The following is a 27031-nucleotide window of genomic DNA, read 5'->3' on the forward strand; positions in this document are numbered from 1 at the left end:
AAGAAAAAAATATTTAAGAAGGAGCATTGTATGAGACTTTTGTTTGTTTTTTGGCCATGCCACGTGGTATGCGGGATCTTAGTTCCCCAACCAGGGATCGAACCCATGCCCACTGAAGTGGAAGCGCAGAGTCTTATCCACTAGACCACCAGGGAAGTCCCATGTATGGGACTTTGATGAGTGGTTGGACGTGGTAAGTGATGGAGTTGAGGATGACATCCATAACCTCCATATTCCTTTGATACTGGGAGATGCGTATCCAAGAGAGGCAGGACAGCAGGAAGTTAAGAACATAAGGTGTGGGGACGGAGTGAGACAGAACTATAATCAATTTGGGTTTTTTAAAAATAAATTTATTTATTTTTTATTTATTTTATTTTTGGCTGCGTTGGGTCTTCGTTGCTGCGTGCGGGCTTTCTCTAGTTGCAGCGAGCGGGGGCTACTCTTCGCTGCGGCGCACCGGCTTCTCATCGCGGTGGCTTCTCTTGTTGCTGAGCTCAGGCTCTAGGCACGCGGGGGCTTCAGTAGTTGTGGCTCAAGGGCTCTAGAGCGCAGGCTCAGTAGTTGTGGTGCAGGAGCTCAGTTGCTCCGCGGCATGTGGGATATTCCTGGATCAGGGCTTGAACCCGTGTCCCCTGCAGGCGGATTCTTAACCACTGCGCCACCAGGGGAGCCCATCAATTTGGTTTAAGGCAAACGATTTTGCCCTAATTTCTTCATCTTAAATAAGGCTGATAATTACCTACCCTGTGGCATATCTGTGAGGATTAAAGGAAATCATGCATGCAAAGCAATCAGTTTACAGCGGCTGGCACGGAGAAATTACTCGATAAATGGTAGCTTTCAAATATACCTATTAGTGAAATATTATTGAATTGTATACCTATTGAATTATTGTATCTATATAAATACTATCCTATTGAAACGCTGCCCTCTCCCTATAACTTTCAGCTGGTGACTCCAACTTCTGCAGTCCCCGTTTTGCAAAAAGTAGAGGAATAAGTTCCTTTTGGACTCCCTTTTGGTCTGAGCTGGAGGAATAAGGCACGAACTACAGTGGGGAAGGCACCGCTCAGGAAATCAGAATGTGTGAGTGCCTCTGACTCAGTCATTCCCCTTGTGTCCATTACATGGATGCAATAACTGAGACCTAGAGCTGTGCAAGGTCACAAGTTACTGACAGAGTCCAGCCTTCAAAAACAGGATTTTTTGGAGATAAAGAGGCCTCAGTTCCTCATTTCTCATACCCCTTCCCCCAACCCACCCCCTGCTTGCTCAGAATCAGCACTAACGGTGAAGAAAGTTGAATTTACCAGTTCTTGAGGACCTTGGAGGAATTCTAAAAAGGAACCCCCTCCCCAACTTCTCTGAATGAGGGGTTTTTTTTTCCAGTTATGAGGCAGGGGGATGCACACAACGACGTGAGGGAGATTTCCCCCCTGGCTCTGGCTCAAGTCTCTGACTTGTGGCCCCGGTTGAAAGAGAGTTTTAGGGGGCACGGGACATCGATGGATTTGCTTATTCTGTTATGACAGTATCTGGGACAAACAGTTGGTGCCCAAAATTCCTCAGCCACGCTCAAGATGGCCACATAAGGCCACGCCGCAAATGGCTGAACCGTGGTTCGCGGTTGGAGAGACGCCTTTCCCAAAATGGAGAGAGGGGAGAGAAAGTGTCCATCACAGGTTAGCCCCGCCCCCATAGAGTGCTAGGGCCAATTAGCGACCCGCAGGGCGGGGACAAGGCCAGGGGAGGAGGCTGCCGTTGCCCCAGCAACAACCAGGGAGCCGGGAGGCGGGCGCGGCTTCAGAGGGATCGGCGTCTCAGCAATCTTGCAGCCGGGAAGGTCCTGGGAGAGGCGCGAGCTAGGCCTGGGAAGTCAGCGCCTGCGGAGAGAGGGACAGGTCAGGTCCACGAACTCCAATCCCCGCTTTCGCCTCTCCTAACCGTTAGACGCTCTAAGGTAGGAATAACGCATGCGCGGGCTCAGAGGTGGAGCTAAGGTGCCCTGCACTTAAAACGCATGCGCCTCATGGCGGTGGGGGGCGGAAATCTGACCCGAGGAGGCGGTGCTTTTGTGTTGTGGGCGGAGCCATGTGCCCCTGGGGCGGGACTTTACGCTGCAATGAGCATGAAAAGGTTCATGAGGATGAAAAGGTTCTTTTAGAGGCAGGCAGAGTTAGATGCCAGCTCCTTGGAGTGTCCGTTTCTCGCCCCTCATTTTTCTGCGGCTCTCCTGGAGAGGCAGTTAGTATCATGGTCAAGACCGCAGCCTCAGTGGCTTGACGAAACTAGCTTGGAATCCCAAGTACTGCTCCTTACTTGGTGGGCCTCAGTTTTCCCATCTATTAGGTGGAGATAATTGTACACTTTTCTCATAAGGCTGTGATTATATTTTCCCCCCTCAGGGCCATGGCTGAGGTGCACGTGATTGGGCAGATCATGGGGGCCACCGGTTTCTCGGAAAGTAGCCTCTTCTGCAAGTGGGGCATCCACACAGGTATTCCCGGGCATGGTTCATTTCCCCACCAAGACCCCGCAGCCTAGACGCCTCCACCCACTTTCCTTCATCCCCTGACCTCAGTCCCTGATCCTCAGCTTCCATGGGCTCTCAGGACTCCTAACCCTGACCACGCTTTGTTCATGTGAGTCTAGGCTCCCTTCTTATTATCCTTTCCCATCCCATCTCTGGGGACTCAGACTCCCACTCTCTCAACACACATTCCCTAAGGATATGAGACTATAGGCTGGACCCACCCAGCTACCCACAACACACACTACCAGTCCTCAAAACACTTGACAGCGGTAACGACACTGCTTGGACTTCATTCACTGTCTTAGAGGTGCTCTGGGTGCCTCCCCCATCTTAACTCTTTGCTTAACCATCTCCATTTATTGAGCTCTTAATGTAAAATGGAAGTTTCCATCTTGAAATGAAGAGGAGAGGCCACCCTCCTGTATTCATATTTCTCTGTGAGAATGTAGGAACCCTGTTCTGACAGTCATCCAAGTCCATCCACACAGGCCCAGGAGGGACCTTGGAGGTCTCAATTTTCATGCCTCTCCATCAGAGGCAGTGTAGTGTGGTGGGTGGTGTGATGGCTAGGGCCACAGGCCACCAGGTCTGGGCTCAAATACGAACTCCCTTGCCTATTGATTGGGAGGCTTTGGACTTGACCTCTCTGAGCCTCAGTTTCCTTGTCTGAAAATGAAGCTAATAGCAGCTCAGGCAGCAGAGTGCTGAGGTTAAGAGCACAGACTGCCTGGGTTTCAAAACCAGCTCTTGCTTATTAATTATGTGACCCTGGCCACTTGTCTTTGCCTCGATTTCCCTGTCTATAAAATGGGAATAATAACACTGTTTACCTCATGGGGTTGTTGTGAGGACTAAATGAATATCAGTAGCACTTAGAAGAGGGCCTAGACTTCTAAGTCCTCAGTAAGTGTTTGCCTGGCTTGTGTAAAAATTGGATGGGCTCTTGTTCGTAAAGCCCTAGGTATGTTGCCTAGCACAGATAAATGCCCAAGAAATGAGTGTGGCCATTGCCATCATCATCTTTTCAGGCCTGGGGTTCTTTGCGATTTCACTGGTGGGTAGGTTGGTGGTTGAGATTCCCTGGGAAATTGGGATCCTCCAGCTGAGCAAATAAGAAGCAAGGCCTGGAATCAGACTTGGTTTCCAGTACCCTTCCACTCACTTGCTCTGTGACCCTGGCAAGTGCTGTTCCCTCTCGCAGCCTCAGTTTTCTTATCTGTAAAGTGTGACTATTTGTCCTTCATAGGGGTGTTAGGAAGTCTTGTATGTGAGCATCCTGACTTAAGGCTTGGTGCTTTCCTCACCTGGCCCGCAAGGGAGCAGTAACCAACATGATTTTTATTATTTCAGGGGGCTCTTGGTCAGGGAGAAGGGGGCTAGGGGGCAGTTAATCCAATAGAGAGCCAAGGCGCAGTCAGATAAAGGGCTTGGTCTCTGCCGTCAGTCAGAGCTCCATTTGAGGGATTTCCCTGGCGGTCCAGTGGTTAAGACTCCAAGCTTCCCCTGCAGGGGACACGGGTTCAATCCCTGGTGGGGGAACTAAGATCCCACGTGTGGCGTGGCACGGCCAAAAAAAAAAAATAATAACGAAAACCTAAAAACGAAAGCAGAGCTCCATTTGAATCAGCTCCACCATGGGACCTTGGTCTGCTGCGGTCCTGCTGTAGCCCCAGCATGGAGAACAGTGCTTGGCACAGAGTTAGGTGTTCAGTAAAGGTTTGTGGAATGAAAGGTAAAAGTTTCTTTACCTGTAAAATGGGGATTGTATTAGCCCCCACCTCCTAGGATCATTTATGTGTCCAACAAACATTTATTGAACACCTTCTGTGTACCAAGATCTGGGTTTGAGGTTCTAGGGATCCAGTAGTTTACAACATCTCTGCTCTCTTGGGGCTCACAGCAGGGGAGACAGAAAAGAAATAAGCAGGCAAAGACGTGAGTGCAATGATTACAGATAGTGTACTAGGTACTAGGAAGAAATGAGATGAGAGATGATGTGAGAGGGACTGGTTAGTTCTGGGATAGGAGGGTGAGGGAGAAACCCTCTGTGAAAGTGGCACTTGAGCTGATCCCTGAAGGATGAAAAAAAGCCAGGCATAGGGACATCCAGGAGCAGAGTTTTCTAGGCAGAGGGAACAGCCAGTGCAAAGGCCCTGAGGAGGGGAAAAAAATAGGAGCAGTGAGGCTAGAGGGTGGTGAGGAGGAATGGGGAAAGCGATGGGAGATGAGTTCAGGAAGGGGTTTGGGGGGGGTGGGGCACAGGCCAGGCCATGTAAGGCCTTGTAGTCTCTCCTCCTGTGGAGGAGAGTCTGTAAACTGGGGGTGGGGTGGGGATTAAGAGTCCCAGAGGGTGGATTAAATGAATTCATTACTAAAGCGCTTAGCGCAGCGTCTGGCATTTAGTAAGCAGTCGGTGCATTTTTGCTATTATTATCACCCTCAGTAGGATTGCTATTACGACACACCGTTCGCGATTTGCTCTGTGCTTCAGCTTGTGAAGGACCGCCTTGGCTCCATCTTAGTCCTTGGACTAGGCCTCTAAACGTGGGGTGAGAATAGTAGTAAAATGATCCCCAGCACTCACCCAGCACTCACTGTGCCCCAGACACTGTTCTCAGTGCCTTGTGTGTATTAACTCATTTAATCTTCTCACAAGCCTGGGAGGAATGCATTATTATTATTATTATTTTTTTTTTTTAAATAATATTTATTTATTTTTGGCTGCGTTGGGTCTTCGTTGCAGTGCATGGGCTTCTCACTGAGGTGGCTTCTTTTGTTGCAGAGCATGGGCTCTAGGCACGCGGACTTCAGTAGTTGTGGCACACAGGCTTAGTTGCTCCGCGGCATGTGGGATCTTCCCGGACCAGGGCTCGAACCCATATCCCCTGCATTGGCAGGCGGATTCTTAACCACTGAGCCACCAGGGAAACCCGGAATGCATTATTATTACACCCACCTTACAGACGGGAAGACGGAGGCAGAGAAAGGTAACTGGCCCAAGGTTGCACAGGCAGGAAGAAATAGTGCCAGGATTTGAACCCAGACATTTGGCTCCAGAGTCCATGCTTTGCAACCCTCCGCCCCCCAATGCCAGGGAAAAATGGGGTCCTACAGCCACAGTGGGATCCCCCTCCCGATGGCTGCCTCCCACCCCGCCCTGCCTCATCCGTGTCCTGGCTCTCCCTGCAGGGGCAGCATGGAAGCTCCTGTCAGGCGTGCGGGAGGGCCAAACACAGGTGGACACCCCCCAGATAGGGGACATGGCCTACTGGTCCCATCCCATCGACCTGCACTTCGCCACCAAAGGCCTACAAGGTGAGTCCCCGGCCTGGGCCCCAGGCTAGACTAAGGGGAGGTGGGTTAGCGGCACTCAGTGCTGCGGGGACTGGAAACATCAAGTGCTTTTCCTGCTCCCGTGCCCTTTGGGTCCCTTTCCTGACCAGGCTTGGCCCTGGAGAGGGTGAGCTGAGGCCTCCCCAGGCCGGCTCTAGAGTGCATTAGGAGTAGGGCAGAGGCCAGGGGTGGACGGGGCAAGGTCAAGGGGAGGGCCAGGGGGAGAGGGAGGTGGCTTTCCCAGAGACAAAGCAGGAGAGTCTTCAATCAGCAGGAAGCGGGAGGGGTTATGAGAGGGAGAGGTGAGGGCTGGTGGCTATTCTGCAGGAGGGCTCCTCAGCTGCTCAGAGGGGAAGTGAATACGTGGGGGAGGAGGGGTATCAGAAGACCTCTTCTGGCAGAAAATTTGGGTCATTAAAGAGGGGTGGATTCCAGGAAATAGACTAGGTAAATATGCCATATATTTCTACCATATAAATAATAGTTACTGAGTGCCTGCCCTGTGTCAGGTGATGCCAGGGAGATATCAGTGATTGAGACAGTTCCCCAGCCCTGTCCCCACATAGTTCATCATCCCTTGGGAGAGACAGAGATGCCCTCAGACAGTGGTAACCCAGAGTGGGCAGGACTGGGATGGGGGATCTTGAAGGGCTATGGAAGGCCAGCGGAGGTGCCTGACCCTGCTGGGGTGTTCAGGGAGGGCTTCCTGGACGAGGGGGATGTTTGAGCTTTGCTGTGAAAGGACAGTAGGAGCTATTAAAACAGAAAGATGAAAGAGGGTTCTGGGCAGAAAGCCATGTGTGGAAGCCTCAAGGAGGAAAGTGAGCCAGGGGTATTTGGAGGACCGAGGGAGAGCAGGAGGGCTGCAGGGGGGTGAGGTGGCAGGGGACAGGGGACAGGCCATTGCAAGGCCTTGAATGCCAGGCCGCAGAGTGGAGGCCATATCCTGAAGGCACTGGGGAGCCAGAGCAGGCGATTGACAAGTCAGGTTTTGCTTTTAAGAGATCCGTCTGGCTGCCTTGTGGGTGATGGATTGGAAGGTGAGGCAGGCAACAGTCCTTTCAGCTCTTAAGGACCCCGAGTCTCTGAATGTGGGCATCATCCTTGCCTCCTCTTTCTTCATACCCACCCCCCAATTCTGTCCATCAGGAAATCCCATTAGCTCCACCTTTGAAGTGCATCCTAAATCCCACCACTCCCCCGACCCTCTTCCCAGCACCCCGATCTGTCCACCCTCACCTCTCACTGGGCTATTACAGTAGCCTCTTTACTGGTGTTCCCACCTCAGCCCCATAAGTCTGTCCCCCTGTGAACACCTAAGTTAGGTAACATTCCTCCTCTGCTCAGAACCCTCTGTGGTCCCCATCTCACTCAGGGTAAATGGCAAAACCTTACCATGGATCACAAGGCCCTGCTCAATCTGATTCTGTCACCTCCTTCCCCTCTCCCCCATCTCACTGCTGCAGCCACATCGGCCCCACCAGGCAGCTCCCACCTCAGGGCTTTTGCACTAGCTATTCCCTCTGCTGGGAGCGCTCTTCCCTAGATATCCACATAGCCCCCACTCCCTCTCCTCCTTTAAGCATTCACTCAGATGTCACCTTCTCAGGAAAGTTTTGCTTGATCACCCCCTTTCTAAAACTGCATGCCAGGACTTCCCTGGTGGCCCAGTGGTTAAGACTCCACGCTCCCACTGCAGGGGGCCCCGGTTTGATCCCTGGTCAGGGAACTAGATCCCACATGCATGCCGCAACTAAGAGTTCGCATGCCACAACTAAGGAGCCTGCCTGCTGCAACTAAGACCCAGTGCAACCAAATAAATAAATACTTAAAAAAACAAACAAGCAAAAAAAAAACTGCATGCCTACCCCCACGGTACCCAGCTTGTTTTTCTCCAGAGCAGTTATCACCATCTGACGTACCCTATAATTTGCGTATTTACTGTGTTCGTTGTTTAAGATGTCAGCTGCACAAGGGCAGGAATTTTTGTCTGCTCTGTTCACTGCTGTGTCCCCAGCTTCTAGAACAGGGCCTAGCACGGAGGGACTCAGAAAGGAGGGTGAAATGGGGCTGGGTCTCCAAGGGCTTTGCCTACAGGCTGAGGAGCTGAATTATATTCTGAGTGAGGACACTGGGAAACCTATGGAAGGGAGAGAAAGATGCTTCCAGCTGCCAGGTGAAAGTTGGATTGGAGGGAGCAGGAAAGAAGGCCCTGAGGCCAGAAAAGAGGACAGGGTGTGGCCACGGGGAGGGAAGGAGGGAGGCATCGGGGACAAGGCCCAACATACTCACCTGGGGACTGGGCTCCCCTGAGACGGGGACACAGAGGAAGAGGCCACGGAGAGGGAAGTCGGCAGAGGCCAGACCTAAGGGGCCTTGAATGTTGAGGTCGGACGTTATACTGAGTGCACTGGGGAATCATAGAAGGGTTTTGAGCAGGGGAGGAATACGGATTCAGAAGGATCCCTTTGGCTGCTCTGTGGGGGTAGGAGTCCAGAGAGGAGGCTGGGGCAGAAACCTGGCGGGGAAGGACTGGGCCTGGGATCTCCAGGAGCTCCTGCTGGGCTATACCCATCCCACTTTGCCTCCCTCCCTCCCTCCTGTGCTGCAGGTTGGCCCCGACTCCATCTCCAGGTATGGTCCCAGGACAGCTTCGGCCGCTGCCAGCTTGCAGGCTACGGCTTTTGCCATGTGCCCAGCAGTCCAGGCACCCACCAGCTGGACTGCCCCACATGGCGGCCCCTAGGCAGCTGGCGGGAGCAGCTGGCAAGGGCCTTCGTGGGTGGCGGGCCTCAGCTGCTGCATGGAGATGCCATCTACAGTGGGGCTGACCGCTATCGCCTGCACACTGCCGCCGGTGGCACCGTGCACCTTGAGCTGGGCCTGCTGCTGCGCCACTTTGATCGCTATGGCGTCGAATGCTGAAGGACCCTGTATGGACCGCTGGCCCCCAGCCATATCTCTGGACACCCGGTGAGGGGCAGGATGGCACAGGGGTCAGAAGCGTGGGCTCTGGAGACTGTCAGACCTGACCCCAGCCAAGGCTGGTGTGGCTTCTATCCTGACCAGCATCTCAAGCCCAGTGACTGCCCCTCCCAGGTCCAGTTTCCCCATCTGTAAAATGGGGGCAGTAAATGTGTGGGTTCACAGGGGTTGGGTGCAGAGAAGCTGTTGGCACGTGGAAGGGCTCAGTAAAGGAGAGCAGTTCTTTCAGATGTGAGTGCTTTTCTGACCTTCATCTGTTGGATGTCCAGTGCCCCATCCTCCTACTGTCACCCTCCTTCCTCAGGCCCCCTTCCCCTGTCCTCTGCCTCAACCTCTGACCCCCTCCCCACTCTGGGTGATGCTCTTATGGCCCCCACTCCTTGGGGGTCCCCCTCCTCTGTGCCCCTCTCCCCACTGGCTCCCTGTCTTCTGGCTGACCCTCTCCCCCACTGCCCCAGCTTCCCACTCTCCACTCGGGGTGGTCGTCCTCGGATTCCCTGTACCCTGCGTCCCCATCCTCTGATTGAGCCCTCCCTGCCAGGTCTTCATTCCCTCGGTGACCCTCGCACAGTCCTCAAAGCCACACGCAGCACAGCCGCCCGCTTTGGTAGCGCTCAGCCGCCAGGAGGCAGCACCCTGTTGGTGGGGCGGAGCCGGGTGCCCGCCCCCTCCCCCCAGGGCGTAAGGGACCCCCCTTGGAGCCCGCCCACGCGAGATGAGGACTGTGGACCGGCCCCCCCATGCCCTCCCCCTGAGGGCCGCCCCCGCCCCGCGCGCTTCCTGGGTGGGGCCGGGGCGGCTTCAAAAACCCCCGCCGCCCCAGCCGGTCGCCGCTGCCGCCGCCCTTCGCGCCCCAGGCCGTCCCACTCCCTTCCTCCCGCCGCGGATCCGCCAGACAGCGAGGGCCCCAGCCGGGGGCAGGGGGGACGCCCCCTCCGGGGCACCCCCCCGGCTCGGAGCCGCCCGCGGGGCCGGCCTCAGCCGGGAACGGAGAAAGGAGCCGCCGAGGAGCAGTCCGAGGCCCCAGAGTCTGAGACGAGCCGCCGCCGCCCCCGCCGCCGCCGCCGCCGCCGCTGCCGCCACTGCGGGGAGGAGGGGGAGGAGGAGCGGGAGGAGGGACGAGCTGGTTGGGAGAAGAGGAAAAAAGTTTTGAGACTTTTCCGCTGCCGCTGGGAGCCAAAGGCGCGGGGACCTTCGCGCAGCGCTGCTCCGCGAGGCAGGACTGGGGGACCCCAGACCGCACCTCCACCCCGCACCGCCTCGGACGCTTGCTCCCTTCCTTCCCCCCACACGGCGTTCCCCGGGCGCCCCCATTCCGGACCAGCCCTCAGGAGCCTCAAACCCGACTCCCGCGAGGACTCGACCCCAGACATCGGTCGCACCCCCCCGCACGGCCCCCAACTCCCAGCCTCTCTCTTGAGCCCCCGCGCATCCAAGGACCCTTCTCTCCGGGATCCAGGAGACGGGATCAATCTCAGACCTGCCTCAGCTTTCCTATTCAAGACCACCCACCTTTGGTACCAGATCTCGCTCATCTCGGTTTTTGCCGTGGGATACCGAGAACACACCCATCAGAGCCTCCCCTCCAGCTCCGCTCCGCTCTCCCTGAGGGCCTCAACTCCCCCCCTCCCCAGACCCTCCTACCTTTCCTCGGGAGACCCCCCCAGACCCTGTAGGGGCGGGGCCTCCCTCTTCCCACCCCAGCCCGGCTCGCGCTCTCGGCTGTGCCGGGGGCGCCGCCTCCCCCATGCCGCCCTCGGGGCTGCGGCTGCTGCCGCCGCTGCTGCTGCCGCTGCTGTGGCTACTAGTGCTGCCGCCTAGCCGGCCGGTCGCCGGACTGTCCACCTGCAAGACCATCGACATGGAGCTGGTGAAGCGAAAGCGCATCGAGGCCATCCGCGGCCAGATTCTGTCCAAGCTTCGGCTCGCCAGCCCCCCGAGCCAGGGGGAGGTGCCGCCCGGTCCGCTGCCCGAGGCCGTACTGGCCCTTTACAACAGTACCCGTGACCGGGTGGCCGGGGAAAGTGCCGAACCTGAGCCTGAGCCAGAGGCGGACTACTATGCCAAGGAGGTCACCCGCGTGCTAATGGTGGAAAACAGCAACGGTGAGCTCGGAGGGGCAGGGGAACCCTGGAGGGGAGCCCCCAGGGGGCGCCGGAGTGCAGGGGTCACGGGGAGGAAATTACTGGTAGAGGAAACTGGCTGGAGGAAGAGGACCCCCGGGGGCGCCGGGAACTTGGGAGGGGGAGTCCCAAAGAGGACAGGGCTGAGCTCCCTACCCCCCAGGTATCTGGTCTTGAAGAGGAGATAGTGAGCGGAGTGGACCGCTTTTGGAGGGCTACAGGAACATGCGAGATCGTGGGCGGGGGGAGTCCCTTAGAGGGAGAGAAGCGAAGCAGTTACGGGGGGGGGGGTGTTGTAGAAAAAGACTTCCCCTTGCAGGGTGCACTGGAGTGCGGGGGTCGAGGGTGGGGCCCGCAGAGAGGGAGCTCGCTTTGGGAGAAGCGAGGACCCCGGCATTGGGGAGAGGAGAGGTAGTGGGGAAAGCTGACCCAGAGCTCAGGGGTCATGAGGCAGGAAGATTCAAGAAGGACAGAAAAACTAGGTGAAGCGAACCCCAGAGGTTCCAGAAAGTGGAGAGTGGACGCATTTGCACACGGCGCGAAGAACACGCGGGATTGGGGAAGGGCTTAGAGAGAGATGCGGGGAGGGGGTGATCAATGCGAGGTCAAAGGGGGCGTGAGGTCGTAGGGTGGGGGAAGCTGGCGGGAGAGAAGCGGAGACCCCAGGGGGATGCCGAGGATGCGCCGGGAGGTGCTCTATTTCGCAGACGGACGTGAGAGGAGGAAGCCCAGCGGAGGAAGCGAGCCCCCAGGAAACCTAGAATACTGGGTCGTGGGAAGGGGTATACGGAGCGGAGAGACAAGCGTGGGAAAGGTGGACCTGGGAGGGGGCAGAGGAGAGAGGGACGGTGCCATGCTGGGAGCAGCGAGCCTCCGCCACGCCGCGGCATGGAAGGGAGAGGGCTGAGCGAGGAGTCGAGCCGTAGAGGGAGAGGTGGGTGGGTGCGACTCTACAAGACCCGGGTGAGAAAACCGAGCTGGTAGGGGTGAGGAAGCCCCACGTGTGTGCCACGCGCGGGGGGAGGAGCCTGCGCTTCCGGAAGGGGACAGGAGAACCCCCGCAGAGCTGAATGCTGAGAGCCTGGACCCCAAACTCCTAGTTCCTCTCTAGAAGGCTGGGGAAACCCCAGCGTCCGGCCGCCTAGCCCTCCCTCCCTTCCTTTCCTTCCCGTGCCTCGGGGGGCGGGGATCGCGCGCGGAGCCTGGGGCGAGACGAGGCAGGTCCGGTCCCCGCCCTCGCGGTGGCGGCGGCGCCTCCCGCCCCCTTCACCCCCAGCTCAAGGCGGCACTACCGCTGGGCCCGCCCCCTCGGCGCCCGCGGAGATCCAGGCGTCCCGCGTGGCCCGGAGGATTGGGGGCGACCCCCCTGCTTTCACTTTCCCTCTTGGGCATTAGACTTGTGGGTCTCTGGCCCATTTGTGCACCCAGTTGCCGCTTCAGCCGAATGACACCCCTACCCTCCCACATCTCCATCTCACCTTTTCCGTCGTAGCTTCACCTTGGTTGTAGAGATTTTTCCAACACTGATACCTTCAATCTCTCTTCATTCCTCTTCTGCCTCCATCTCGCTCCCAAACCCTATGTCTCTCTTCCCGTGTGTCTCTGTCTCCCATCTCTGCCTTTCCATCTCTCCTGCATCACTGTTACTTTCTCTGTCCCAGTCTGGGTCTCCCAGTTTCTGTCTCTCCATCTCTTCCCTCTCTCTTTTTCTCCTCCATACCCTACTCTCCATCTCTCCCTCTGACCGTTCCTGCCCCTTCTATCTCTCTTCTTCCCTATCTGTCTCCCAGGCCTGGGCTCTACCCTTCCTTTGGGGTCTGCTGAGTAACCCCTGGGCCAAGATAGGGCTTTTTTTGTGCGGGGCAGGGGCTGGCCCGGCTAGAGAGGGGAGGAGTAGGGGAAGGAGGCCCACTGAAGGGGCTTCCTCTGTCCTTTCTCATCAGATGTCTCCACCATTTCCATGCCCCCACTGCAGAGGCCTAAAGCAGCTGTCCCAGTTGATCCAGGAGTTCATGGCTTGCCCCCCTCTTTCCCAACCCCAAACTTTTCCTAGACTAGAAAACTCTTCCTAATTTTCTCTGTTCCCCTTCCCCCGCCCCCGAAGCCATTCTTACCTAGAATGAACTTTGCCTTCTCTAACTAGCTGGGGAAGGAAACAATAATTATAATAATAACAACAACAACAAGAGTAATGTCACATTAGCAGGGAGGCAGCATAACCTAGGGGTTAAGAGCACAGTCTCTGGAATCAGACTGGCTGAGTTTGAATCCCCACTCTGCAGCTTCCTGGCTGCGTGATCTTGGGGCAAATTGTTTCATCTCTTTGCCTCAGTTTTCCCATCTATAAAACGGGTATACTAATAGTATCTTCCTCATGGGGTTGTTGAACACACACATTAGAGTAAGCATTGTACGCAGACTCTGTGCGACATACTTTATCTGCATCATCTCACTTATTTCACACTGTCATCCTGTAATCAGTCCTTGTCTTACAGGTGAGAATCTGGCACACAGAGAGGAATTCACTTGCCCAAAGTTCCAGCGCTTCAGTTAGGAAAGCCTGGGCTGGGAGGCAGAGAACTTGATGTCAGGTTGATCTTTCCCAAAGAATAGGAAACTGAAGCTCCGAGAGGGCTTGTGACTTGCCCAAGAAAGAAGGCAGTAGAGGCACAGTCCGATCCAAATGCCCTTGGTCCCTGTGCTGGGACATAACTTGCATTTGAGGCTCCAAGTGCTGGGGAGGCCTAAGCAAGCAGAGCAGCCCCCACCCCTGTGCCAGCTTTGTACTGAGGGGGCACTTCTCAGTTGATGGGAGGGAAGGGTGGGTAGGATCCCGTTTAAAGAGGTGGAAACAAACCCAGAGAGGAGAAGCCAGTCACCTAAGGTCACACAGCTAAAATGTGTTAGGGTTAGACTCCAACCCAGGGCTCTTTGACTTGGGGTGCGCCAGCTCCCCTGCCCCTGTCAAACCCTGACATCCCCGCTCTCGGCTCCTTCTGCCTAGAAATCTATGGGAAAATCAAGCGTAGCCCACACAGCATGTATATGCTCTTCAACACATCGGAGCTCCGGGAAGCGGTGCCCGAACCTGTGTTGCTCTCTCGGGCAGAGCTGCGCCTGCTGAGGCTCAAGTTAAAAGTGGAGCAGCACGTGGAGCTGTACCAGGTGGGGGCGAGGGCCCCAGAGGTGGCCTGGGCTGGGGCGGTGCTGGGGTGGCTGGAAGGCTGGTGGCTGCAGGGTCCATGGTGACCGATCCTGGAGGCACAGACTGTGGAATCACAGGGCTCTGAAACTTTCAGACTCTTAGAGCCCTAGAAGGTTAAACATTTAGAAGGCCGGAATCTTAGGAGTTGGACTCTAAGAACTCAGGACTTCTTTTGAAAGTTTGAATCTCTGTAAAGGTTGCAGACTTTCAAAGTGCTCTGTCCCCACACAGTAGCCACTAGCCACATATGGCCATTTAAGTTGATTAAAATTAAATAAAAGAAAAAATTCAGTTCCTCAGTCTCACTGGCCATAGTTCAAGTGGCCTGTAGTCACATGGGGTTAGCTAGCAGCTGCTATTTTGGACACCATAGATAAAGAACTTTTCCATCATCACAGAAAGTTCTCTTGGTTAGCTCTTTTCTAGAAGAGTCTCCAGGAAGATTGGAGCCTCAAGAAGTTCTGGATTCTCTTGAAGGTTATGTGACCTAGAATCCCTGTCATGTGGAACGTTAGATTCAGTAGTAGATGTTAGACTCTTACAACAAGGGAACTTTGTCTGATGTTAACTTCTTGGAGTCTAGAGAATTAGCTTTTATCCTGCCAGCTCCCAGGGGATCATTCCACATGGATGTCAGGCGTCTGCAACGTCTAGGTTTGTGGCATGTCAGACTCGTGGGTTTGTAGAACATGAGTCCTCTGGAATGTCTCAGGCTCATTGAATGTGTAATTCTTGGGGTGCCACTGAGCACTGGCGTTATGGAATGACTTCTCACATAACTTCTAGAAAGTGATAACTTGGGGCTTCTCTGGTGGCACAGTAGTTAAGAATCTGCCTGGCAACGCAGGGGACACGGGTTCGAGCCCTGGTCTGGGAAGATCCCACATGCCGCGGAGCAACTAAGCCCACGCGCCACAACTACTGAGCCTGCGCTCTGGAGCCCACGAGCCACAACTACTGAGCCTGTGTGCCACAGCTACTGAAACCCGCGCGCCTAGAGCCCGTGCTCCTCAACAGGAGAGGCCACCGCAATGAGAAACCCGCTCGCCGCAACTAGAGAAAGCCCGCGCACAGCAACGAAGACCCGATGCAGCCAAAAATAAATAAAAAATAAATAAATACATTTTTTAAAAAAAAGAAGGAACGTGATAGACTCTCAGAATTTGGGGGGCCAAATTTGCAGAACTGTCTATAGTCAGTGACCCCTACGATGTCAGTAGGAGACTCGTGGCATCATGGGCCGTCCAAGCTGAAAGGGGCCGCCTGGCATTTCATCAGTGAGGAAACCAAGGACAAAAGGGGAGAGGAATTTTCCACGGCCACGCCGGGGTCAGGCATAGAGGCTGAGCTGCCCAGGTGCCTTGACCCCCCAGCCTGGGGTTCTCTCTCCCCTCTGGGCTGCTGTGGGGTGGGTGGCTCCTGTGGGCCCCTCGGTTTGGGTGTCTGGGAGGGGACTGTCCGCAGGACTGTGTGGAGGCCCTTTTCGGGGAGCAGGTGGAGTCAGGGGTGCAGCGTACATGAGGGCTGTGTGGCAACATCTACCCACTGTCTCTCCCCCCAATTCATTATCCCCCAGAAATACAGCAATGATTCCTGGCGCTACCTCAGCAACCGGCTGCTGGCCCCCAGCGACTCACCGGAGTGGCTGTCCTTTGATGTCACTGGAGTTGTGCGGCAGTGGCTGACCCACGGAGGTGAGGACTGCTTGTCTGCCCCACCCCTATTTTTTGTGTGTTTTTTGGCCACACTGCGTGGCATGTGGGATCTTAGCTCCCCGACCAGGGATCGAACCTCCAGTGGAAGCGTGGACTGTTAACCATTGGACCACCAGGGAAGTCCCCCCCGACCCCTATTTTGTAATGGGGTTGACCCCATTGTTTGTCCTGGGGCTCCCCTGCCTAGCACCCCCCACCCCATGTTGGTGCCAAAGAGCCCAGACCTGGGCCTCCTCCCAGGCACTCAAACCTGAGTGATTAATGGTAAATCCATTTCCTGAGCACCTGCCCTGTACTGGGTGATGCTGGGGACACAACAGGAACCAAAACAGCACCATACTTGCCCTCATGAAGCTTATCATCCATTGCTCAGGTTAGGGGATTTGGGAGAAAGACCTGAAAACCAGGTAGTAATGTCCCAGAGTGGGCAGAGTTGGGAGGGGGAGCCCAGAGGAGGTGCCTGACCTAGCCTGGGAAATCAGGGAGGGCTTCCTGGAGGAGGGGACATTAGCGCGGTTGTCTGAGGGATGAGTGGAGCCAGCCTGGGAAAGATGGAGGGGCAAGAGGGTTCAAGGCAGAGGGATAGGCTGTGCAGAGCCCTCGAGTCCAGGGAGAGCCAGACACACCTGATCTGTCCGGAAGAGGACTGTCTGTCCTGTCCCATCTGAGTCCACAGTACCCACATCTCCCTTCCTAGTCTCCCTCCCATTCATTCCTTCACTCAGTAAATGCCAGTAGGTTCCTGCTATGTGCCTGGCCCTGTGCGGGTGGTGTGGGGGACACAGTGGTAACCATGACAACTTCTAGGCCTGCCCTCATGGGGCCCACAGTCACTTCTAGACACCTAGGAAATCTTGCCAAAGCCCTAGCAGGGGGCCCGCCTGACTCCCATTGTGATGGCCACAATGACCAGGGCCGGGATGGGGGAGGCCGTAAGTGCTGTGGGAGCCGAGAGTGGACATCCAAACCCATCTGGAGGGGTCCAGGAGGGCTTCCTGGATGAGGATGTTTGTGTTGAGACTCATGAGATAAGTGATGGTTTGGCCAGAGGAAAAGATGGGGGTTAGGGAGCAGGTGAGCGCTGGGACAAGTGTCCTGGGCTGATTGCTGAGTCCAGAGCCCCCAGCACAGGGTCCAACACATAGTGGGAGCTTAGAAAGGCATTCACTCATTCATTCAAGAAACCTTTCTTCCACACCGGCCCTGGGACAAGAGCCCAGGCACTTGCATCCCAGCCCTGCCTTTTCCCACTTTGGGCAAGTCACCCCCTCTCCGTGGGCCTTGGCTTCTTCATCTGTAAAATGGGGAACTTTGGTGAGGATTAAAGGAAATAATACACAAAAAGTGTTTAGAACAGGGTCTGGCACCCAGTGCGAACTCAGGAGATGTTTGTTTTTACGACTGTGGGCCAGGCCCAGCGGGGAACAAGAAAACAAGGATCCCTGCCCCCATGTATCCTGCTTTGCCACTGAGAACAAAGAGGGAAAGAAATAGCCAGATACAAATGTCAGGGTAAGTGCTATGGAGAAAATAAAGTGCTGTCATAGTGGAGGCGGGGCTGTGTCCTGGAGGGCTTCCCGGAGGAGGTGGCCTTTGAGCTGAGACCTGGAGGAGGAGGAGGCTACAAGGCAAAGCACTGGAGCACGAGGGTGCAGTGAGAGGGCAGGCAGGGGAAGGGGCAGGAAGGAGGTCTCCCCACCCCCACCCCGGGGGTTTGCCACTTCCTTTCTCTTCCCCCAGGGGCTGGGTGAGCCGCCCCCTCACACTGGCTTCCCTCTCCCCACTCCCACAGAGGAAATAGAGGGCTTTCGCCTCAGTGCCCACTGTTCCTGTGACAGCAAAGATAACACACTCCAAGTGGACATTAACGGTGAGGCCCACCTCCCCGGCCCAGCCCCATGCCCACCAGTGATGTGTGTGTGTGTGTGTGTGTGTGTGTGTGTGTGTGTGTGTGTGTGTTTCTTCCTCTTGACCATCTCCCATTCATCCATCTGAGAGTGTGTGTATGTCTTCCCCACCCTCCCCACCGCCTGACTCCCAAACCAAAGCAGGGTTCAGTTCCGGCCGCCGGGGTGACCTCGCCACCATTCATGGCATGAACCGGCCCTTCCTGCTCCTCATGGCCACCCCGCTGGAGAGGGCCCAGCACCTGCACAGCCCCCGGCACCGCCGAGCCCTGGACACCAACTACTGTTTCAGGTGAACCTTGCAGCCTTCCCCTGATGCCTTCCGGGCTGGGGGCCTCCTTGCCGTCTGCTGAGCGGGCACTGCAGATTGGGCACCTGGCTGGTGCTATGCTTGGGCTGGCATCTCCTTCAGCCTGGAGCGTTCAGGGGATGAGGTCCGAGGCCTAGGATGCTGGGATGTGTGAACTGGGAGTCCTCGAATGCTGAGATCAGGTGGCTCTCTTGCTGGTGGGTTGGAATCAGAGACTATTAGAATGTTGAACACTGAGAATGTGGGAATTCAATATTGGAAGGTCGCCACGTTAGAGTCCTGTACTGCTGGCAGGTTGGGGTTCAAGCATGTGGGGATTCTAGGATGTTAGAATTCGGTATTCATTATTGAAATCTGAGAATGTTGGACTCAAGGGATGTTGGGATCCTAGAACTTGGGAATTCAGAACTGGAAGATTGCCCATGTTGGATTCCTATACCATTGACAGACTGGAGTCTCCCGTATCGGCAGATTGGAGTCCTTGAATATTGGGCCCAGAATAGTGGAATCCTGTGTTAAAATATTAGCATCCACAAATGTTGGTGTTGGAGAAAGCCAGAGTATTGGTAATCTAGAATGTTGGGACTCAGGGCTGGAATCTTGTGAGAATCTTGGAAGGCTGTGATCTTAGAAAGTGGCAGCTTGGACCTCTTGAGTGATGGGCTCAGAATTGTGGAATGTTGGAATGCAGTTTTGAAATATTGGAATTCAAGAATGCCAAGATCCTGGAGAGCTGGAATGTGGGAATCCTAGAAAGCTGGAAAGCTGTTGGTGTGTTAGAATCTTGAGAGGCTGGTGTATTGCAGTCTAAGAAAATTGAAAAGTTGTAGTCCTAGAATGTTGAAGTTCAGAGTTAGAATGTTGTGAGTTTAGAGTGATAATGTGACCTTGGCCCTCCCCTGCTTAATATTTTGATGGTGCCTTTGAGCTTTGTTACATGCAGTTCTCCTGCTGGAAAGTCAGCTCTGCTCCCAAACTCCTTCACCACCAGATCCTACCCTCTGCCCAGCAACCCTGTGAATGAATGAATGGTTTGAGGTCTTGAGTGCCAACAGCTTATACTATTAGAGAGAGAGAGTGCCAGCCACATGAGGGACACAATGTCACTTAGGAAGTCTTGCCAGAAAATCAAACCTGAAGCTGGTCAGTACGGTAGATCCAATTTCCCAGAAATATAAGAACAGAGAAACATGTTAAACAACACCATGGTCGTGCAGTCAGCAACATCTAGATTGTGGGAAACCTGACCCAGCTTTTCTTCAACAAATACAATACAAAGGGGGGAAACAGAGAGATGGTTCTGCAGACTTTAAAAAAGAATATTAAAAGATGTATCAAGCAGTTGCCATGTATAGACCTTATTTGGGTCTTTTTTTTTTTTTTTTTTTTTTTTCTTCTTTGGCCCGAGCCACGCAGCCTGTGGGATCTGAGTTGTTCCCCGACTGGGGATCAAACTGTTGCCCCCCTGCAGTGGAAGTGCGGAGTCTTAACCACTGGACTGCCAGGGAAGTCCCCCAAGTGGGTTTCTTTTACTCGTCAGACCCTGTTGGGTCCTGGTAGACTGGAGGGCAGAGTTGCAAGGGCCTGGACTGCGTGTATCACAGGACCTGGAATGCAGCAGGCCCCAGGCATGCACCTCAGGGTCACCTGGAGGGCTTGTTGAATGTTGCCTGCTGCCTCTCCAGGGACCCTATAGGGAGAACAGTTGAGTTGGATGATAGAATCACACACTTCAAATCTTAGGACCTCAGCACCCTGGCACAGTTGGATCAGAAATGAAAGATTACTCTGGACAGTGGTTCTTCCCCTTTTGTGAGTCCGGGAACCCCTTGAGAAGTCGAAAGCCAGGAACCTTTTTTCCCCAGAATATGCCTATACATACACACGTAGGTGCATATGGTCTGCGGGGCTCAGGCCCCTCCCTCAGGCCGTCCATGGATTTCCTGATGCCTCCTGGGCCCTTAACAACATCTTATTTGATCCAGCATCCCTTGCATCTTTGTACAGATGAGGGAACTGAGGCCCAGCCAGACTGGGGAGGCGCCAGGCTGAACTCACAGGAATCTAAGTTTCCTAACTTCCTTCTCAACGTCCTGTGGCTCTTGGAGAGGCCTTGTCTTGCCCTGGGAGATCCTGTCACATTGCCTCTTCCCCCTCTGCTTAAGCTGACATGGTTGCACTGGGCAGATGAGGCCACAGACCCCAGGGCAGCACAGAGTTAGCTGTGAACCTGGCCCCCAGCTCCACCACATGTAGGCTACAAGTGAACAGACAACATCCCCCTTTCTCTGAGGCTCAACTTCTTCATCTTTCAAATGGGAATAATAATAAGACCTGCCTTGTAGGGAATTCTCTATTGATTATTTTTTTTGGCCGCACCGCACACATGCGGGATCTTAGTTCCCTGACCAGGGATTGAACCCGCACCCCCTGCAGTGGAATCATGGAGTCTTAACCACTGGACCGCCAGGGAATTCCCGCTATTGATTTTTTTTTTTCCTCTATTGATTTTTGAGTAGGAAAATACATGCACATGGATCAAACCCAGAAAGGATACTCAGAGACCCTCCAGCTCCGGCCCCCAGCCCCTCTATGAGGAGGCTTTTATTGTATTTGTGTCTCCTCCCAGAGAGTCTCTGTATGAGACACTTACACATAGCCATGTATATATTTTTTATTTTGTCCAAATGGTAGAGTCTTTTTTTTTTTGAGGGGGGGGAGTACTGCATTTTCTTTCTTTGAATTTTATTTTCTGATTCTAAAAGTAACACATACCCACTATTGAGAATTTGGAAAATACAGAAAGATATCACCCATCACATTACCACATATAAAATGTCACTGTCAACATTTTAATATATTGCCTTCCAGTCCGTCTATTCAAAACAGAATTTAGATCATGACTGTACCTGTAACTTTGCGTAGTGTTCCTTTCACATGTTATGAACACGGACTTGAAAGTGTTCTCAGCTGCCCATGAGTCAAGCTTTTTAGTCAAGTTCCCAGCCCATCTCAACCATGGCCCCAGGGGCCAGCACAGAAAATGCCCCATTTCCTTCCAGACATGCAGGAGCCGGGGCCGCAGACTGGGGAGGACTGACTTTTGCATCCGAGCCTGGGACACAGATCATGAGTCCAGGGCAGTAGAGTCTTACATACCACCACTCTCCAATGTGCTTTTATTTTTTATTTTATTCTGTTTTTAAAAAAGTATTTATTTTTTTGGCCGTGTTGGATCTTAGTTGTGGCACACGGGCTCTTTGTTGCGGTGAGCGGGCTCTTCGTTGTGGCGCGCGGGCTGGCTTCTCTCTAGTTGTGGCGCACAGGCTCTAGAGTGTGCGGGCTCAGTAGTTGCGGCGTGCAGGCTTAGTTGCCCCACAGGATGTGTGTGGGATCTTATTTCCCCGACCAGGGATCGGACCCATGTCCCCTGCATTGGGAGGAGGATTCTTAACCACTGGACCACCACGGAAGTCCCTCCAATGTGCTTTTAAAAGACCTAACATATTGATCAATTATTTTATACAGCCAATACTTGCTAAGCACCTGCTATGTGCCAGGCACTGTTGCAGGGACACATTTAGGGGCAAAATAGACAAAAAGTCCTGTCCTCAGAGGAAGACAGAAAATGAACAGATAAATAAATCAATATCTAATAAAAGAGCAGGTGGCAAGAAGGAAAACAAATCTGAGGAAGGGGAAAGAAAGAAGGCATTGTGATGATTTATTTTTCCTCTTCTGATTTAAATTTTTTTTATTAGGGGAAACTTTAAATGTATTCATAAGCAACCAAGATGGTACAAGGAACCCCCATAAACTCTCATCCAGTATCAACAAGTATTAAGATTTGCCCCATTTCAGCTGCAGTCATTTTCACGTTTTCTCACATAACTGAAATGCTGTTATTACACTGTATGGAATTAACAAACATTTGGATTGGTATTTTGGGTAGGATGGTCCAGGAAGGACTCTGAGGAGACGACATTCATTTATTTGACTGATATTTATTGAGCACCTACTGCATGCCAGGCAGTGTTCTAGGAGTTAAGGCTCCCTGAGTGAGGGATGTTTGAGCATACACACAAATGGAGTGAAGAAACAGAGCCAGAGTGGGTATCTGTGGGAATAGCAAGCCAGGCAGAGGAAACAGCAAGTGCAAATGTCCTGGGCTGGGACTCAGGAACAACGAGGATGGTAATGTGGCTGAAGGAGAGTGAGAGTGGGAGTGGGGAGGGAGTTGACATCAGCCAGATCTGGTAGCGCCTTGCGGTCCATGGCGGGGGCTTGGGCATTTGCCTTGTTCAGAGCAGAGGAGCGACGGACAGTCTCTAGTACGTGGCCCCAGATGGCAGGGATTTCTGTCTGTTTTGTTTGTACAAACAAACAAACAAACAAACAATTGTCCCCAGTAGACCCCAGCCCAGCACATGGTAGTAGTTCAATAAACACTGTTGCACACGTAGAACATATCAGTACACATGGAGCTGCATTGTGTTTTTTATGTTCCAGTGTGTGGATGTGCTGTGATTTGTGTAGCCATCCCCTCTGGACGTTCATTTGGCTTCTCACAGGCTTGAGCGTTGCCTGAGGTAATGTTCATGAGGATGCCCTTAGCGCAGTGCTGGGCTGGAGGAAGTGCTTTATCAGTGTTAGTGATGATCGTTACTATTACTCTTATTGCTGTTATCATCACAGGGGTTGCAAGGGAGACCAAGATGGAGACCGTGCTGGCGGGCAACCAGGGTGAAACACATGCACACCCGGGGGAGGAGGGGCAGCCCCTCCGCTCTCCTGACTCGGGTTCCTCCCTCCCTCCGGCCTGCAGCTCCACGGAAAAGAACTGCTGCGTTCGGCAGCTCTACATTGACTTCCGCAAGGACCTGGGCTGGAAGTGGATTCACGAACCCAAGGGCTACCACGCCAATTTCTGCCTGGGGCCCTGCCCCTACATCTGGAGCCTGGACACGCAGTACAGCAAGGTGCGTCTGGAGCCCTGGCTGGGGGTGGGATGAGGGTAGCAGGAACCGAGGGAGGAGAGGGAGAAAGAGAGGTAAAATCAGATGAATTGGCGAGATAGTAGTCAGAAAGAGAGGAGACAGGGAGTTTGGCGGGGAGGTGGCAAAGGGATGGGAGAGAAACTAGAGGCAGGGTCTGAGCAGTTAGAGACACGAGGCAGAGGGAGACAGAGATATGGGGAGACCCATGGAGACGCATAACTTGGGCTAGGGAAGAGGTGGGGAGATGGAAGGAGAAAGAGAGAAACGGAGGGACACAATGAGAGAGAAAAAGGCAGGAGGATAGAGAATTAGGAAGATGGAAGGAGAGAGAAAGACAATGAGACACAAGCCAAGAGTGGAAACTGGGGAGAGGCAGAGAAACAGAAAGAAACGGAATGAGATAAGACAGAGGGAGATAGGGAGAGGCTGGTGGGGTGGGGGTACCCTCCCCATGACCCCCGACCCCTGACCCCGCCCACCCGCCCCGCAGGTCCTGGCCCTGTACAACCAGCACAACCCGGGCGCGTCGGCGGCGCCGTGCTGCGTGCCGCAGGTGCTGGAGCCTCTGCCCATCGTGTACTACGTGGGCCGCAAGCCCAAGGTGGAGCAGCTGTCCAACATGATCGTGCGCTCCTGCAAGTGCAGCTGAGGCCCCGCCCCGCCCGACAGGTCCCGCCCACCCCGGCAGGCCCGGCCCCGCCCCCGCCCGCCTCATCAGGGTTGTATTTAAGGACACCTCACCCAAGCCCACCTGGGGTCCATTAAAGGTGGAGAGATGACTGGGTCTCTGTGTCGTTGGGAGCCTGACTGGGGTTTCCCTTCCGACGTTCCCCGACCCCCCCCCCCCATCTCCTTACATTTACACTTAGATCTGCCTCCTCCTGTCTCTGCCCATCGTTCATTTGCCCCTCCTCACACAAACACTTCCTTAGCGCTTTTTATGTTCCTTACTCCTGGTGAACACGGGTTAGATTTATTTATTGAGCACCTTGGACCCTTATGTTAATAACTCATTTAACCACCATAACAAAGCTCTGAGATAAAGAGACTCTGATAACACCCACTTTAAATGTAAGGAAATGGAAGCCCAGAGAGGTTAAGGGAATAGTTTCTGCCTACCAGGAACCTACTTTCTGGGGAGGAGACAGACATAGTAAAGTTGTGCGAAAACAGGAAAGCAGGATGGGTAAGAGATGGCTTTGGGGAGGAGGGAGGGCTTCTTGGAGGAGGTGGCATTTGGGACTTGAAGGAAGCCAAGAAGGCAGCCTGGGGGAGGGTGTTCTTGGTAGGAAGACAAAAGCAAAGGCCTGGAAGTAAAGATGAACTTGGGGTGAGCTACACAGGCAGGAAAGAGGCCAGTGCGTTTGGAAGGGAGGGGCAAGGGGAAGGGTGTTAAGATCTGAGTCAGAAAGTAACACTCACAGGCCAGAGAGTAATAACAACAATTCTCCACTCCAGGTATGGAGCTACTAGCTCATGGCATTCTCCCCACAGCCCAAGAGAGCAGGGGTTGGCAAACTATTGCCTGCAGGCAAATTCTGACTCGCTGCCTGTTTCTGTAAATAAAGTTTTATTGGAGCACAGCCATGCTTATTTGGTACTGTACTGTCTGTGGCTGTTTTAGTGCTACTAGGGCAGAGTTGAGTAGAAACTGTGCAAAGTCAAAAATATTTACTATCTGACCCTTGACAGAAAATGTCTGCCAACTCCTGCTATGGAGATCATTTGCTCCCCACTCCACAGATGGGAACCTGAGGCACAGAGAGGTTAACTTATTTGTTATGGTCACATAGTTAGCAAATGGCAGAGCTGGGATTCAAACCCAGGCAGCTAGAGTTGAGGGCTTATGCACACAACTTCTGCCCTGGTCCTGCCTTCCAGACCACATCAGGCCTGTGGGGGCCTGTGAGAACTTGTACTCTGAGAGCGGCAGGCACCATGACAGGGTTTTTGAACAGAAGAAGGACGTGATTTGACTTGAGTGCTCGGGGGTCCCTCTGGTTGATGGTTGAGAGTAGACTGACGGGGCTGAGGGTGACCGCAGGGAGACCAGTTGTCCAGGAGAGAAATGACAGCACCCTGAGCTGGGGTGGGTTTCCCTCTGCTGTGTTTCTTCCCATCTGCTGGGGTCTTGCTGATGAATTCTCTCCCGCTTCCTCTTTCTCTGGCCTCTCAGTTTCCCCTCTTCCTCCCTGGTTTCGGTTCCCCCTCTCTCTGCCCTGCCCTTCTCAGGTCTGGGGCCTTGACCTGCTTTGCTCAGTGACTGCCCTGGGGGAGGAGGGTGTGAGTGCTGAGCTTCCTTTGTAGGTGGGTTAGTGGCACTAGGTCTGGATGAGTGGGCCCCGGGGCCTGCCCAGCCCAGCCCAGCGGTAGAAATGTGGTTACTCCTCCTGGCCCAGGTCTGGGAGTCATAGAGGGCTGGGGGTGAGGTGGGGGCCAGAAGAGTTCACTATCCAAGGATGTGCTGCCATTGTCACCAGCCTCTTGTGTGGAGATGCTTGCAAGGACACAGTGACATGAAGTGTAGTCTCTGCAGCCCCGTGAGTTTGTGGCACATGTATTCACACATTCACAATCATACAGAGGTTCAAGTATGGACAATGTCCCACGCAGACACAGTCGCCTCTCAGAGACACAATGGACACACACACAAACTCCTGCAGGATCCATGACACATGGACCGGGACACCTGGTGGCACGTGACACACGCCGCCCCATCACATGCACACAGCCCTGCCTTGGAGCTTGGCTGGGACACAACGTAAGCAGAGACTTCCGTAGGGACAGAGCAAGACGCAGTCACACAAATACATCCTGTAGGATGTACAACCACCACACTGCGGACACAGATGCAGAGGCAGTGCCATGACAGACACATTCCTCACAGCATCGGAGCCCCGTCAGGAAATGAAACAGAGACTCCGGCCCCGACCCACCGACAGTTATACAAACATCCTCCAGGGGGTCACGGTCACAAACAGGCACCGTGTGCACGCACAGGGCCTGACACGTCACAGTCCCACCCAGACACATACCACACACGGAGATCTGACACGTCAGGATCTCGCAGACCGCCAGGCGGTCGTGCCCACTCGGCCTGACATCTGCCGGCCCCACACGCTCAGGCCTGGGGAGTCCCACACGGCCCTACGGACGGTAGCCGACCCGTCATACTTAGACGCACTGTCACACCCCGGGTCCCAGACGGAGAGTCCCACACAGCCAGACACACCCCCGGGGCCGTGGCCCTCACACGCCCAGCTCGCGCCTCGGCCCAGGACAAGTCCCGGCCGCACACCGGGCCGCGCGCTCCCGCGGTCGCCGAGCCCTGGCCACGCCCTCGGGCCACACCCCGCCCACCCGCCCGGGCGCCGGGGGCAGGGAAAGCCGCGGGCTCAGCACCTTCCCGGCCGCGGGGGCGGCTCCTGCCCCGCCCCTCCCGGCACCTGGCCCTGCGGGAAGGCCGGGCCGAGCCCGGCCCGGGCAGCCCCGGCCCCCAGCCAGCCGCAGGGGCAGGCCCGGGGGTTCGGGGCGCCCTGCTCCCCTCCCCCGCCTCTGCAGGCAGGCCGGGCGGCGAGGGAAGTCGTCGGGGGGAGCCTGGGTTCCGGCTGGAGCCCCGGCTTCCCGTCCTGCCCCCAAGGGGCAGGAAGCAGGGCCGGGGGAGGCCAGCTCAGGCCTTCCTGCCCCCTCCCCCAGACAGGCCTGGGACCTGGGACCTGGGACGGGGTCAGCGTGAGAGGGAGAAAGGGAGGGGGGAGGTTGGGGGGGAGAGAAAGCCCCCTTCCCCCTAGATCTCTGGACCTCCAGCGCGTTGGTGTCTTTCGTGTTTCTAATGTGAATTTGTGTGTGTGTGTTCCAGCAAGCTTTGTGGTGTGAGTTTTGTGTGTCCAGCATAGGGGTCTCTAACACACGGCTGGGTG

General features: G+C 54.7%; 2 protein-coding genes across 5 annotated transcripts; both read left to right on the forward strand.

Moving 5' to 3' along the window:
• The first annotated feature begins 212 nt into the window (after positions 1–212).
• B9D2 (B9 domain containing 2) lies at positions 213–9084 on the forward strand. Of its 2 annotated transcripts, none has more exons than XM_082438865.1 (4): positions 213–1963; positions 2409–2500; positions 5726–5851; positions 8481–9084. In XM_082438865.1, the coding sequence occupies exons 2-4, from the start codon at positions 2413–2415 to the stop codon at positions 8792–8794; spliced, it is 528 nt and encodes a 175-aa protein (XP_082294991.1). In that variant the 5' UTR covers positions 213–1963; positions 2409–2412; the 3' UTR covers positions 8795–9084. The 2 variants fall into 2 exon arrangements, with proteins under 2 accessions (XP_082294991.1, XP_082294990.1); XM_082438864.1 differs by having other exon boundaries at positions 1457–1904.
• Positions 9085–9647: 563 nt separating this feature from the next.
• Positions 9648–23890, forward strand: TGFB1 (transforming growth factor beta 1). 3 transcript variants are annotated; one of them, XM_082438794.1, is made up of 7 exons: positions 9653–10959; positions 13982–14142; positions 15759–15876; positions 17690–17767; positions 17946–18096; positions 22940–23093; positions 23602–23890. In XM_082438794.1, exons 1-7 carry the CDS (start codon positions 10602–10604, stop codon positions 23758–23760), a joined length of 1179 nt encoding a protein of 392 aa, XP_082294920.1. In that variant the 5' UTR covers positions 9653–10601; the 3' UTR covers positions 23761–23890. The 3 variants fall into 3 exon arrangements, with proteins under 3 accessions (XP_082294922.1, XP_082294920.1, XP_082294921.1); XM_082438795.1 differs by having other exon boundaries at positions 9656–10959; positions 17949–18096; XM_082438796.1 differs by lacking the exons at positions 17690–17767; positions 17946–18096 and having other exon boundaries at positions 9648–10959; positions 22810–23093.
• The last annotated feature ends 3141 nt before the right edge of the window (positions 23891–27031 follow it).

The sequence above is a fragment of the Balaenoptera physalus genome (assembly GCF_965194825.1).
Source record: "Balaenoptera physalus genome assembly, chromosome: 19".
Lineage (NCBI taxonomy): Eukaryota > Metazoa > Chordata > Mammalia > Artiodactyla > Balaenopteridae > Balaenoptera > Balaenoptera physalus.

Bases quoted from the DNA above. Each gene is read 5' to 3' on its own strand.
- B9D2 (XM_082438865.1), top strand. From the start codon at position 2,413: ATGGCTGAGGTGCACGTGATTGGGCAGATCATGGGGGCCACCGGTTTC. The intron at 2,501-5,725 runs GTATTCCCGGGC...CTCTCCCTGCAG, and splicing joins CAAGTGGGGCATCCACACAG to GGGCAGCATGGAAGCTCCTG. The intron at 5,852-8,480 runs GTGAGTCCCCGG...CCTGTGCTGCAG, and splicing joins CGCCACCAAAGGCCTACAAG to GTTGGCCCCGACTCCATCTC.
- TGFB1 (XM_082438794.1), top strand. From the start codon at position 10,602: ATGCCGCCCTCGGGGCTGCGGCTGCTGCCGCCGCTGCTGCTGCCGCTG. The intron at 15,877-17,689 runs GTGAGGACTGCT...CCACTCCCACAG, and splicing joins GCAGTGGCTGACCCACGGAG to AGGAAATAGAGGGCTTTCGC. The intron at 17,768-17,945 runs GTGAGGCCCACC...CCCAAACCAAAG, and splicing joins ACTCCAAGTGGACATTAACG to CAGGGTTCAGTTCCGGCCGC.